We start from the raw sequence: 15,786 nt of genomic DNA on the forward strand, positions 1-15,786 counted from the left end.
CACACAGAGGTGTGCGTACATGTATGAGGGTTGATGTCGTTTTGAGAACCATGCCCTCCATGCCCAAAAGTAGGGACCCACTGTTTTTGGGAAGGCAGCCCAAGATGGCAGCTCATGATTAATGGCTGTATCATCCCTGGCTCGGTAGCGTCAAGGCCCCAGGTCTAATCTGCCAAACATCCCCTTCATCTGCAGCCGATCAGCAGATGCAAGCACATAGGCCCTGTCAGCTTGACATATCATTCCTACGACAATGTCAACGAGTATTAATGTTCAATTATCTGTCCTAGAAATAACCCTCGCCTTTATGCATTGTGTAACTGGGCGCGTGGCACTGCGGTAATGCGAACGACAAGGGCAGAGATGCCCGCGCTCACCCGCTCACTGTGAGTTGGCTTCCCAACATCGTGATGACATTGCCTTGCGGTAGCGCGCGGACGCCTTCCCCCTCCTTCCTCTCCCTGGTTGTGGTTTGCTGGTTTGTTTCATTTTATGGAAGGCACACTGCAAAGACCCCAAAGACCCTTCTCCTCCTCTTTGCATGTTGCATGCTGCCCATCAGCATGCCAAGATACACTTAGAAAAGGCATGTTTTGATTTCACAGCCATGCAGAACCACAAGGACTTTTCTTGTTTATTTTCATGGAGGGCCAGAAGTTGCCCATCACCTGTCAGCCACTCTTTATGTATGTCCCCTGCTTGTGTATATATATATATATATATATATATATATATGTATATATATATATATATATATATATATGTATATATATATATATATATATATTTATCTCATTTACCATCAAAAACAAATGTCAACACTGTCTTCTTCCAGGGCTACATCAAGATCAATTCAACCCTCAACTGCAGGGCTGGAGCAATTTAGGCAAATGAAACATTACGGGTTCCTTTTGTTAAAGCAATTTTAAAGTAAGATCCCCAAAGGAGAGAGGATTTGAAGAATAAACTCGAGTTTATTCCTGGAATCTTTTCTTTTTTTTTTTTACTACTGCTCAAATATTAATACTATTGATCACGCTAAATTCAAATAGAACTCTAGAAGCAAAAAAACTTACCAAGTACTTTTTCTTTCAAATCAGAATTAGGGTCAAATTGCCAGTTGTTTGAATAGTCTGTGACAGAGTTTGCATAATTTCTCTTTTTGTTGTTGTTACTATGGCACAGCTTCCTTGAACTAACATTCAAAGGTTATCAGCTCTAAGTTATGCTTGCTAAGTCTTCTTATACAACTCACAATCAGAGGGAGGGAGTGGGAGGAAGCAGTGTGATAACCAGTGCCAGCTTGGAGATAAAGCCCTCCACCTAATCTCTGTTTATTTAGACAACCATCTAACCGCAGCACCGGGCATAAAAACAAACCAGGTGTATGGCTAAGGGAATTTCTCCTCCCTTACCGTGATTGCATTATATTTTTTGGGTAAAGGAAAGCAGAGCCTCTTTCTTTTTTAAAGATTACTTTGAAAATTTAAATTAGCCCAAAGTTTGAGGTTTTCATGTTTGGATTTGCTTGGCTGGATGTGCTTTTTTTGCTTTGTTTTGTAGGAAGGGGAGGTAATGGTAACAAAGCACATTCTGAGTTTTATTCCATGCTTTTTTATTTTGTGAGGTTTTGGAGAAAAAGATTTTACCATATCATATTCACAAAAATACTTCGAAAATTAGGTTCCCACTTTGAATTATTTTCCACCGGAGGGGATTCAGGATGTTTGGAATAAATACAAATATCATGGGATCAAACTGTTGTAAACTGAGCAGTCTTTTAAATGTATTTCCCTAAGGTGCTGACAGAGAGTTGGGCACCCAGCACATCTCTGCTGCATCAGTGCTGAAGCTGCTTTTCCAGGACTGAAGCTGCTTTTCCAGCCCAGATGCCAAAATAGAAAGGCTGTTGCAGGTCAGGCTATGAGAAGCAGTAAGTGTAACTGAACCTCCCTCCAGCATCTGCAGCAATATTAAACAGTGGTGGGGAGCTTGTATGTTGGCTGATGGCTCTATTTCTCCTGCCATATGAGCCCAAAGTTGCCTCCAACATATTCAAACTCAGTTTCCCCCCTTTTTACCCCTCTGATAATTCACCTCAGTGTTTACTCAATCATTTTAGGTAGGGGGGAGTGATGAATATTGCTGAGTGCCAGTTTTTTTGGTGCAAGATGAATAACCCCAAGGAGCAACTTACACTGAGTCCCAGGCTCCTGTCAGCCCTATAATTGATGTTGTTTTCACTGTAAGGGGTGGGGACTGGGACACATTAAGGCTCAATAGGGGAAGTAAATGGAGTGAATTGACTCAGCAACTCTGCCTTTTACCACAGCTTCTAATAAGGATAAACTGATTACTGCCAAATGTACTTTAACATCACAGGGAGGGGAGGGAAAATAAATCGATTTGCTCAAAGGAAATAAATGCCATACCAGAAGTTTTTTTAGAAGTGAACTTTTATATGCAGAAGCATAGAAGCACATTTTGGCAGTATGCTGCTGCTTCTTTCTGGGTTGCCATTTGCCACTAAACCGAAAAGGAATTTGCAGCCTTAAAATGCATCCTAAAGATGAACACAGCAAAAAGATCTCTACAAGACCAACTTAGCATTTTTGTAATCTCACTCTCAAATTATTTTGATAACAAAGAGAAACATGGCAATGCTCACACTGTATTTCAAATGCTGACTTTATGTCTGCATCTTTCTCCAGCAACTGAGAGACCGGATGCTCCACTTCTGCGCCAGGCAGTGGGAAAGGCGAGCAGGCAGCAGCCCAAGTTGCCAGGGGTGACTATGGAGCTGACAAGGCCAGGATCCAGCAAAACTCGCCCTGACTGATGACTTCTGGGTTCCTGCTGACCTTTGATCCCTTCTGGCTTGGTTGGGAACAAAAGAGCCTGTTCACCAGGGCCCCTCACAGGTATATTTAACAAAAGCAGCCATTGCCTATATGCTGATTAATGTGTTTGCCTTACATGCGGCAGGAGGAGGACCACGGCCACCCCATGCTGCTGTGCAGGTAAGCGCCAGCTTACCTAGCTTGTATGTCACACAAAATAAATCAAGGAAATCCACCATGAGGCATATAAAAACAGCTACAGCAGGCAAAGACAATTTTTGTCACTGATGCAAGAAGCTGCTGAGACTGGTGATGATGCCGTGAGCACTATCCCTGTGGACCCAAAAATCTGTGGAGAGTTTCTGTCATTAGAGATTTGATGCTGCTCTGACACCAAGGGCCATCAGCAGCTCAAACACGCTGTTGCAAAGATGCTGTCGGCTACAGCAACCATGGAGGATTCTGTCCAACCCTCAGCAGCCACTTTCATCATTGCATATTGTCACCATAGCAATGAAGTTGAATGCGGGCAAATGACAAGGGTCTGTCATTACTCAGCCCTGGCCTGACAGCCCTCAGCACCAGTTGCTCTCATCCAGCCTCAATACACAAATAGGTCCTCAACAGGCCCAAAAGTAATAATCTGCCCCTCCACAAAGTCATCGTTTAACTGGCACTTCCAGTAGCAGTGTGCAGCCCTTGTACCCCCTCAGGACGGTTCTGCTTTATTCTACAGTGAGTTTTCATGCTTTAGGGAAAAGTCGAAAAAGAGAGAGGCAGTGGTACCCAAACATCAAATATCAGAGATAATCAAGGGAAAAAAAATAAAAAAGGGAAAAATATCTATTGAACAAATGGAAGTAAAACATGAAAATTAATGTTTCAGAGGAAAACAACAACACTTCCTATGTAGTGGCTTCAGCAAGGAATAGCAGTGGTACTGACAAAGTCTAAAGCTCCTTTCCAATATTAAACATGGCAGTTGTATATAAAATGCATCCGCTGCTCCCTTCACAGAAACAGGTGTTTGGGGTGAAGTCAGGATAACTGGCAAGGTATGCTGGGCTGTCACCGACAGCGAGCACGGCCAACACACTGCTCTGCCTTCATGCCAACACCAAAATCAGGGTCCCAGCTATTTTCACGCTCTTCCTGCCAGAGATGCCACAAAGAGACAATTAACTTGTTCTACTTCCCTGCTGCATGGGTGGAAGTACAGCAAGAAATGACAGAAATCAGAGATGGCAAACACTATCTCATCTAGAGCTTGTCTGCTGCTTGGATTAATCATAACATCTCTATTTCAGAAGAATTTCTATGTGGGGTCAGTTCTTACTCATCCTACCCATGCAAACTCATCCCTTCTAATTGCAGCACGTGGGGAAGATGGTGAGAAAGATCCGTCTTGGTGGTTACCTTACTTAGCTCATCTTGACCACGCACTTTGGATCTTACTTTGTGTTTAGTCATACAGAATACCCAATTTAATAGCAGCCTTGTGTTACCCTGCCAGCCCTCTCACCATTTCAAAACATGTCTTTGAATGATATTTAATTTAGGCTTGCTTACATGCTACATTTGCTAGTGAACACATTGGCTATGTGGCTCTTATTTAACACGATCACTGTCCCCCCATAGTGTGCAACATGCTCGCTGGTCTGCAGCAGCCCTGGAAAGACAATTCACTGTTCAAACATTTTTTAAACCTGATTTACCGTTCCAGAGAAACAACTCCGCAACTAATCTTCCAGGACAAATGTAATGCCAAAGAGCAACTAAACTGAAACGTATAAATTCCATATATACTTAAAAATATCATTGTCTGTAATTTAATATAACAATATTTCTAGGCCTATAACCTTGCACGCAGAGGCAATTTCCCAAGCATTAATACTTAAATGGGTCATATGCACCACATCTGTCATTCTGTCCTGAAGTCTATGAGGCACAACCAAGACTCTGCAAGCCTATTGATTTTTCTAGCATTTGCTTTAATTTACTTAACCATTGAGAAATCCATCAGTACATAAAGGGCAACTGTCCATTACTGCCTCATTTGCAGACATTCTTTCCCCTCTTTTTTTTTCTTTTTTTGGTAAATATTTCCCTTTAAATCGCTGTGTGTTTACAGTGTAAAAATGAAATCCGGAAAGCGCTCACACCTGTTTCTGTTCAGTAACTGCTGCACTGAGGTATATGTAATGTGCTTAAAGATAGAATAAATATCTAGACATTATTACATCTGTGTGCAAAGGGTGGTAAATTAGATCCTAATTACATTAACAGGGATTCTGCCTCCCAGCTTAAATTTTACATGAGCACTCTGTAAAAATCCAAAAGCTCTGCTGTGGTTTCTTTACGAGCTGGTGATTACAGCTACTTCCTATGCGGTCACTAAATATTCTGTTTACAAATAAATGAAGAAGCCTTGAGCCAACTTGCCAGGGTAATAATCCGTGTTTTTATTTTTTTTTTCCCCAGCAAACCTTTACCACATACGCATGGCAACAATCAGAAGCCCCGGCTTCATCTAATTACTCTATCACATAATTTCACAAATTGCCTTTTCACTGGGGAGCCAAGTGCAAAACACGCTCACAGTGGGATTTCAGGCAGCAGCTTTCATTTACTACTCATTTCTTGTTAAATTAAACACAAAAACACCAGTTGTGTGAAAGAAGTCAAAAAGAATGCTTGCAAATGAGCCAGACAAGTGTATCTTATATTTATACCATTTGCACAAAATAGCTCATTGGCAAGCTGGATTTTTAACGGCACCATTAACATCTTTAACCCTTTTAAGGTCTGACATGAGGCTGGTAACTGGATCATTCTGACCAAACTCAGCCCAGCACAACAGGACCAGGCAGTGCATCGCCTTATCCTTTTGTTCATAACTGGGAAGAGAGGCAGCCTGCCCCGACTCTGCCTCCACATAAACTCTCTAGTTTACCAGGGGTTAGAGGACAAAACTGATTCCACGAATTTCTGGGTATTATACACACCTACTGCAAGGGAGGGAACAATCCCAGAAATAAATCAAGTGGGATTTGTAAGCGTAATTTCGCTTTCATCCAGGACAGCCCTCCAAGGTGTGGGGTACCAGTGAGACTTAGGGGCACAGAGACCTGAAGGACCAGACCCCTGCTAATTATCTGAGAGTTAACAAGGCAAGATTGCAAGCTGCCACCAAGGAATACAAATTATTTTGAAAATAATTGCATCCAGTGTACCATCGCTGGTGGAAGTGAACCAGAGGTTACACAGCTCTAAAATGACATTTTGTACATCAACAAGTACAAAACTAAAACACGACCATTAGTAATTAAAGCTGCTCCTTTTGTAGCACCAAAGCCAGTAGGTCAGGTACCATTTTACATCAGAAACCAGCCTTGATGGCTGAAGATTTGCCAACACTATCTACACAGGGAGAAAAAAAAAACATTAGCAGCAGCTGTCTGTATGCCTCCACATTGAAAATCCTATTCATACAGACAGGTGGAGTAATTTAAAAGCCAATGTGGTGCTATTTTGATGCAAGTAATGCCACTGTTTACTAAACTGCCACCATTACTGCTGTTTATGAAAACATTACTAAAATTGCATTTTATTCATAAGAATCCTAATGTTTGGGTTATTACCAGTTTCAAAATTATTCTGACCCCAACTGCATCTTACAGCCCTCTGGGGTTTACAACCTGCTGCACTGACAGACCCATGCTCAGGTTTCAGCAATGAAATCAAGGGTTTATCCTCTCTGCCTTTCCCACACAAGCACAGTGCCATTCCTGCATCAGCACAAAATCCACAGCAAATCAGCGGAGTTCTGCCAGTGAAACTATTAACTAGCCAGATTGTCTAATATGGCATTTACCTTTCCAAAAATATCATTAGAAACCCCAAAAGGTCTGTCTGACATGAATAAGGATGGCCTAGGAAGAAGAGTTTCTCTTCAAAGCTGACTTTAGAGCAATCAACAGAGCAAGGCACCCAAGGCAAAGTCCCATCATTTTCTGAGCTCAAAAACAGATCCTGGAAAACATCTTTATATCATGAGCTGCCCCTTGGTTTTACTGATGTGACTGAAGCGACCACTTTAGTGTCACTAACATGACTACCTTGCTTTTTGGATCACTGGGACAGAGGACCCATTGTGAGAAAAAGTTCTGTTGTGGTCAGGTTTTTTTTTAAAGTACTTCCAAATGTTTAATGCTGTACAGGTTGGATTAGAAGGGGCCAACTAGTAGCCAAGAAAAGAATATTCATGCTATATCTAAAATCTGAGAAGTATTTTCTGGGCAGAAGTTTCTGCTTCATAAAGCAAAAGATGAAGTGGTAAGGCTCCTAGACCTTGCCTTATTAAAATGATGGCCTGCCACTGAAGTGAAACGAGCACTCCACTAAATACTCTGGGTCTAAATCAGGCAATGATGCAAAAGGCAAGGTAAATTAGATAACTACATATTAACTTAAACTCTTTTCTGCCTACTTACCTTCTCTCTACACATATATTTAGCACTGCTGTAGCTTAGAGGGTGAGAAGCTAGAAGCACCATGATGACTCATCAATAAGATAAGATTGGTTGGACTTGATGATCTTAAAGGTCTTTTCCAACCTTAAAAATTCTATGAATACATTTGTTCCATGAATAATGACTCCATGAATATTGAAAATTGGATTTTCAGCTGAGCATTTTGTTGGAAAGGATGGCCTTACCCATGGAAAATTTCAACTTACACCATCAAAAAAAAAGGTTCGCTTCCAAAGGAACATTTTTCTCTGGGAATTTTGATGGGCAGACAGCAAACATAAGTACTTAATATTAGGAATTAGAGTCTCTTGAATGAGTGCAACAAGTAAAAGCATGTAAGCTGTAACAGTGCAGATTCTGTGTAGCTGAAGGTAAATGCAGGAAAAGGGAAACAAAACTTTTTTAAAATGGGTAAAAAGCCAAGTCACTTCTCATGCCTCTTTAGAGTAACAAAAAGACTATAGTCACCACAATATCACTGCTTTGGTTTATCCAGACAAGGGTTAAGTTCATGCAAACAGATGTAGGATAGGGTATGCCAAAGCAAGGGAATGCATCTTACACAACTTGATGTACCACTTCCAAATGTGACCCTGTTTGAAAGGCAGCTTATCTTACACCACAGATTAACACATCACATCAGATATGCGCCCAACTGGTTTGGTGCCTCATATTTTGGCACTTTACCTGATCTGATTCAGTCATTTGCTACACACTGGCATTCTGTGAAACTGCTTCAAGAGTTAGATTTCCAGCAAAAAATTAACTGGTGCTTACACACATAAGCATATCTGAGAATCAACATAGGCTCTTTTGTAGCAACTGTGTTAGAGGACAAGCTAAATAAACAACTAATAATGAACAAGCCCATTAATTTATCCTCATTTCCTGCTCACCCACTGCTTGCCAAGATACTGTTGCTGCCTTTAATGCACTTCATAGTGCAAACTATTCGCCAAAATATTTCCACGGATACTTCCAGATTTTAAAATTGGTGACCAAACTTCTTCCCTCCCTCTCTGTCCCCCTTCCAAAGGTGATACTTGAGTTTTGTACATCTGCTTTGACTGCAGAAGGACAGTGCATCGTGTAACACATTGCCGTGTCTTGACTGGAGGAGGCTAATTTAAAAAAATGAAGCTGCACGCAAAATATCACAGCTGCAAATATAAAAAGAAAGGAGAGGGTGGAGAAAAAAGCAAAGCATCTACTGCTGACTTAAAAATTCTTATTACTGCAAACATTCTTGCTGGTTAACTCATTTCCAAGAATATTTATGCAAACAAAAGGAGTTCTAGTACAACCAGAGCAAGTGTAATTTAGCATCTGAATTAATGTTTATCATGTTTCAAGTTTTCAGTATTCCCTTGCTTCTACTCAGATGTGAAATTCTGCTCGTGTCGAAATACTAATGTGTTTCAGCAGCTTCAAAATAATTCAAATTCTTTAATGTGCTAGTGGCTTCCACATTGGCACAATAGTGCCTCCAAGCTAGAAACTGCGGGAAATTGGGGAAAAGGCAGGATAGTCCTTTGGGAATAGACACACACACACACACACACACACACACACACACACACACACACACACACTCTCTCTCTCTCTCTCTCTGTAAAATCTTGTTTACTCAGGTTATTGCCAACTTCTGATTTCAACCAAAATACTTCCCTGGATCACTGCCATTCCCAAGACCTGTGAGGAGCCCCGATGAGATGTCACATACCCTGTAGTTTAAGACATTATGGCTGTCTTCAATAGAAGTGGAGCTAAATCACAGGTGTTAAAAAAAACAGATGCTGTAACTATACCACACTTCTGAATGTGAGAAGAGCCTCAGTAAATAATCTGCTTTCCTTGAACTAACTGACTAAAGCATCCTCTATTTTTCCTTTCTGTTCTAAAACCAAAGTTTTGTAGGACAGCTCAGCACTGACAACTTAAATGATCTACAAGACAGTGCATGAGACATGCTCTTTCCAAGAAATCATGAAACTGGAGCACAGCAGCATTGCCAAGGGTATCACCCAAAACCCAACCGTTTCCTTTTAAAACAGCAAAATTTCCCTCATGCTAGAAAATGGACCAATCCTTGGAAGTTGGGCAGCAGGTCAGAGTCACAGATTTGATGACAACTGAAGAAAATGCCAGAGGTTTCAACAGTCACTGTCCTCCATAAAACTCTGAAGGGTTAAGAAGTTAATTCAAACACAGCTACCTAAATACTCTTTGTCCTCTTTTCTGGAGCTCTCAACTCAATTGGGACAGAGCCTCAGAACAATTATCTTCTCCCACAAAAACATTCTGCATTTTCTGCCAATGAAGAAGACTGCCACAGCACCTCCCCCAGCAGAAGGGAGCTGAGGACCCTCCTTGTGGGGGTAGACGCTTTTGTTGGTTGTCCTGACAGGTCTTCCCGCTGCCAGGAGCAGGAAAAGCCCTGGCTCCCACCTTCCCAGTCAAGGGGATGGTGGTGCATGAGTGACTCAAGACAAGCTAAAAAGCTTGGCTTTTCCCAGGAATTTGGGACAGCTGGCACTGAGAAGTCTTACAGATGTGGAAGAAAGCTTTTTACAGCTTCGTCCACAATAAAATCAAGTCAAAGAGGAGACTTGCGTATTTGGGATAAAGTGGGAGGACACCCCCACCCATTCTGAGTCCAATATATGGAAATCTGACCCCTGTTACGCAGATGAGCTCCAGGAGCCCTCTGGCATTTTGCAGAGCAAGTACCAGTTGGTGCAGGATGGAGAGTCACTGTAAGCTGCACTTTCTAGGCGGGAGAAGGGAAGGGGTGTTATTTTGTTTGAATGCTTCCAAATCTCTCAAGAGAAGAACAAAGAAAACTTGGTTTAGCCAAGTATTCTCCCCTTTCCATGTTTTCAGTACCCTAAGTTTTGTACCCATCTACCCTTTCACTATACTCCTTTCCAAAACCAGGCAAGCATCCCACATGGGAGTAGGGGCAGGCAGCCAAATTAACCCCATGCTTCCCCCAAGGCAAAATCTCATAACTATGGAGGGATGAGAAAAGACATGAAATCAACTTGTTTTGACTTTAAAGACTTTTTTGACTTTATTTTAGCCAGTAAAATATTAATATAAAGAGAAAACTTACAGAATTAAATGGCATAAGTTTTCTGTCACAACATCCTTGAAGTGATGGGGACTATTTTTCTCCACTACATTCAAATTATCTACTTCCAGTAAATTCTTTTACAGATAACAGCTTTACTAAATAGATTGCATATTGCTTATTTTTAATTTTCTTGTTTCGTATCATGGCATCAAGTAATCAATAAAGGTTAAAAATACAGATACATAATAGAAAAAATCCTTTCACTTTAAAGCCAACATCTTTCAGCCATGTCTTTTACTTTCTGCTCAGTCTCTCCTTTCAGTAAGATTTAACCACTTAAGGAAATTGTTTTAAAAGCAGTTAAAAATAATGATTAAATTATGGGATTTACATGAAAGAAATCCTCAACCCATTCATTTTTTTTTAAATCATGGCAATTTGTTTTTTAAAAGGTGTTTGAAGTCCTCGAATCTACCTCTTGGCACCATTAAAAGGGAGTAGTTTATAATCCCCTAATGTGCTTAAATAAAGCCTTCAATAGTTTAAATTGTTATTAAACATCTTTTGGGATTATAATTTTATGGCTTTTTTTTGCCTGATTAGATAATGAATGTGAAGATCATCAAATACTCATCATATAACAAACCAATTACACTGTATAATCCCCAAAATGAGGTTTGAATCCCAACATTTTAAATTAAGCTGGATTTAAAGGATGCAGAGTATTCGCAATGAGTAAAAACACTTGAAAAGATACCCCACAAACTCCCTTCTCCTAGTTTTGAACAAAAAGGTACTTATATCAATTCCAAATACCAATTTATACCAATAATACCATTGCTGGGACAAAAGCCTAGGATGGGCTGAAGTAGAAACTAACTCTGTTGCCACAATTAAATTTACACAGATTTAACTGTAAGCAAGATTATCTTTTAATTCCCCTCCCCCAAGCTTTTCCCTTATTTCACTGAGGGATGTACATTACAGTGAGGAGATATGCTTGAAAAATTTGGGGGGAGAGATGACCCCTGAATGTTAAGTGACCAAGGAAAAAAAAATTTTTTTAAAATTTTTAGAAGTCTTAAAGGCCTGCAAAACATTGCTGGGCTGCAACACACCCTGAATTTATCCTTAGGGTGACTTTCTAAAGCAAAGCACAGAACTGGTTTGCCTCAGTCCCTCATCCAGACCCTGCCATGGCTTTTAATGCTCATCTGATGCCACTCCACAAGACTCTTCTCAATTTTGACCCAACTTTAGCTGTTCTTCACCAAATTCTTCTTCTTCTTTTATTTTTTCTTTTGTTCTAGTCAGTAACAAGCTTCCATCTCAAATTTATAGCAAAATCCTAAAACCAGATTTCATACACCTCCAAATTCGTGAGATGGTGTCATAAACTACCATGAAAAATTTTGACAAGCTCCACAACTACATTTTGCCCAACTAACAGCCTACCTGAGCAGCTCTTCCAACCCAGATGTTTAAGCAAAATGAAATTAGAACACCAAACAGTTAAAAAAATATCCTGCAAGTGTGAGTCTGGTCAGCACTTTTGCAATTGTTTTAGCTGATTGGTTTTATTGTTATTATTCCAAGAGGGGAAAAAAGGGCAATTTGGATGAATTTATACCCTGATTTATCTCTTGAAAAGCTTCAGAGCATACTGCCTGCATCTGGAGAGGACAGTGCTTGCCTACCCTCTGGGCATATGTCAACTCAGTTCTGCACATCAGTCAAAATACTGGGGCGGGGTGGGGGGGGGGTGGTGCGGTGGTGCTGGAGCCTGACACTGAGTGGGAACTACTGCTCAAACACTTCAGCATCCGGAGAGAAAAAAATTAATTTCCTCCTGAGTGTGAAACAAGAACTAGGGGACAAACCTTCGGAAATGAAGTCAGTACACAGAGGAAGACTTAAAGCTCTTGGAGATGGAATAACTGCATAGAAGGCACTAACCCAACCTATCCACTTTTGAAAGACTATAATTGTCCAATATTTATTTTAGGTTTTTCCAACCAATAATTATTAGTATGACAGACATAGCAATTGCTGTCTATTTTATTTAATTCCATGCCACTGATGTGTATTAATATTACAATTGTGAAAAAAAACTCTGCTTTTGAAAAGGACTCCCAACTAACACCCCAGTTAGGAAGCACCAATGGTCAATGGGATGCTGGATTTTGCACTTAACTGCTGCTCATTTCTTCTCTGCCATTTTTCAGATGGCAAAGTGAAGGCAGGTAAAGTGCTGGGGGCAAAAGAGAGGTATCATCAGTCATGACAGACAGTCTGCCTAAACAGAACCATCCCTCTGTCTTTCCTCACCTCCCACTTTATGCAGGACTTTGTGTTGACCCTACAGAAGACCAAATCCACCGATAAATAACTGGGTAAATAAATAAATAAAAAAACTGTATGGGATCTCTGGTTTCCTCACGATGATCTCCCTCCTGCAGGAAGGACGTCAGGTGGGGACACCACCAATACCATTGTGCAGTGTCATAAGAGCAGCCATGAAGCCCAGATGCCCTCAAAAATGAACAGGAGTTTTAATTCCTTCAGTCTCTCCCCCCACTATTCCTCAGCTCTTATCACAGCCATTTTTTGGGCCTGGGTATGTTTTGGTGTTTTTTGCACCTCAAGCAGCCTGTGAACATGCTCTGCTGCTCCAGCGCTTGGAAGAGCCTACAATGTTCTCCAGACATGTTTTAATTCAAAGAAACTGTCCAAGATCCTACTTAGGGTGTTTCAAGGTCATGCCTGGAGGTCAGACTGGATAAACCAATTCTGTTTTACTGAATTGATCAGATAAATCTGAATCTACCATGCTGCCCTGCAAAAAAACTGCATGCTTCACATGGCTGGGTTGGCTCTGCACAGGGGATGGTGGATTTTTAAAGCAAGCTTTAGCTCAGCATTACAAGGTAGAAAATGCAGCATTGCATAGGTCCTGGAGGGAATGGTTCTTTCTGTATTTGAGTCTTCCAGAAGCAGAGACCACCTTACAAGCAGATATCCAGATATTGTCTCCCAGGGGCTGCTAGGAGCCTGGAGCATGCTCAGTAGGCACTCTCCTCTTTTGAACACTATTATCACACAGGAGAAGAGCAAAAAGCCACTAAAACCCTGCACCTAATACAGGTGAAACAGCAAGGGGGTCTGTTCAATCTGTTCCCTGGTCCTGAGACTAAGCATTAAATTAGCTGCAGGGTCAGGTCAAGCTCATGTAGTTAAATGCTCTACACAGGGTGGCTCCCACCACAACGGCTTTTTAGAGATACCCTGTAGCCTTCTGCCATATTCCCAGGAAGGCATTTGGAATGCCTAGGCTAAGAGTGCACTGAAGACTGCTCAAACAGTTTGCCAGTATTGACCTTTGTGTTCTTGTGCTCAGATTTAGGTGATGCTTTATTTACTGGCACAAACACAGAAACAGGCCATTTTCAGGAAAAAAATATTTATAGTACCTAATTTGCAATTCCTCACTGGAAACTACAGGAACTGACAAGCAGTTGTTCAGCATTCCTTAGTATGCCTTGTCCTGACTGCAGAGCTTCCAGGGCCTCCCCTGATTCCTGAACCTAACAGTACCTAACAGGTACATCAGGCTGGTGTGAGCACTGCTGCTGGCACAGCAGCCATGGACTGTTCTGGGGGTGGAAGTCCTTAACCTCACATCTACCTGCAGAGAGATACCAGGTGTCAACTCATCTTGGGTGAGGACCTGCAAAGGAGGAGCCATCAACACCAAAGGGACCTCAGCCTTTGGGAAGTGATGGCACTGAACCAGACAGGGCTGAGGACCTGGCAAAGCTGGGGAATGGCTGACATGGAGTCTGCCAGAGAGATTAACCTGGAAATATCTGAGGCCCTCTCTGGCCTCCAAGGAGCAGGGCTCCAACATGAAGGTTCATTCATAGCAACCCAGGACCGCACAGGACAGGATTCCCTGCCTGATCCCCGTGCTGACAAGAGTCATGGCAGATATCTAGTTTCTTGGCTCAGCAGTGGATGGAGGGGTGATGTGCATGAGCATTTCCTCCTCTTTATGAGTACACCCTTGGCACAGCTCCCACCAGGGCTGAGCAAGCTGGCCAGCTTCTAGTTTCATCTTGACCCTAGCTACAGGCAGAGGACAGTCAGCTACTGGGGTTAGAGACAGGAGCCCTTCTTCACCACCACCTGCACACACCCTAGCAGCCCTTTCCTGACCCTTATCCTCCTGGCACAGAAAGGCCGAGGCAAAAAATCTGGGGCTCAAAGCGCAGATCCCCACGGTGGATAAAAACACAGTGACAGATCACTACAATTTGATGAAGAAGGAGAATGGCATTAGAAACACTTTTCTAATGGCTAATGTTTGAAGGTGTGGTGTGTATTATAAAGTCTTGAGAGCAGCTGCAGCATCCAGCTTAACCCCACATACCTGTACAGAGCTTTGATTTCTAATCCCCGGAATAAATAACCCCATACAGGTAGCTGTGGTAACAGAAATAACTGTGCATACCCCCATCACTTCCTAACATTAAATACAGGGGTAACTTACACTCTGGGAATGAGAATGTCTCAAAGAAAAAAATTATACTTTGCTATTAAACCAGATACATTCAGATCTTTCATCATGAAGCTTCTGATGATCCCTGACAAACATCTGAATAAGGTCTTTGTTTGCTTTTGGCTTTGTTTTTTAATTTCCCCAATTGTTTTCTGCAATTCTCTGGAGCATAGAACCAGGGGCCAAATGCTGCTCTGTGCTCCAATGCAGTGATACCCACTGCAAAGCAGGACAGGTCTGCGAGGCTGTGTTCATATAAGCTTTAAGTAAAAATCACATTTGGCAGTGATGTCCTCTTAACAATTGTGTCTCAAACAAACAAATTAAAAACAACACACACACACAAAAAACCCCCATACCATAAAAACATACGCTCTATGCTCTTCCCCTGGCATCTAGCAAATGAGGCAACAACAACAACTCTGCTCAGAAAAGTCCCTCTACTGCCTGGAAGCAACATCATATGTATTTTTTGCTTTCTATGACTACTACAACTATGACATTATCCATGTTTTATTTTGCATATGTGATCTAGAGTTCACTTACTGTTAGATGCTGGAACAGCCATGCCCTCATGATATTTGTGGCTACTTTGGGAAAGATGCCACGCTTTTTATGTCGCTTTTTGTCCTTATCTGGATCATCATCATCACCTGTGCTGGGGGAAGCTACACTGTTGTCCAAGCCGTCACCTGTAAATATAGTGAATCAAATTTTGACTTATGCTACCTTTATATACTTCAGCCGAAGCCTGGCTTTGGGTATAAACTGCATGAATAT

At 41.6% G+C, this 15,786-nt stretch overlaps 1 protein-coding gene across 4 annotated transcripts in view; it reads right to left on the reverse strand.

Annotated features, from left to right (window-relative positions):
* Positions 1-15,786, reverse strand: part of MEIS1 (Meis homeobox 1) — a 107,390-nt gene that overhangs the window by 35,741 nt on the left and 55,863 nt on the right. For all 4 annotated transcript variants that reach the window (XM_066546338.1, XM_066546336.1, XM_066546335.1 and 1 more), the window contains exon 8: positions 15,553-15,698. In XM_066546338.1, coding sequence (XP_066402435.1) covers positions 15,553-15,698 — 146 coding nt within the window. The remainder of the gene's footprint in view (positions 1-15,552; positions 15,699-15,786) is intronic.

This window comes from Molothrus aeneus, chromosome 3, assembly GCF_037042795.1.
Source record: "Molothrus aeneus isolate 106 chromosome 3, BPBGC_Maene_1.0, whole genome shotgun sequence".
NCBI lineage: Eukaryota > Metazoa > Chordata > Aves > Passeriformes > Icteridae > Molothrus > Molothrus aeneus.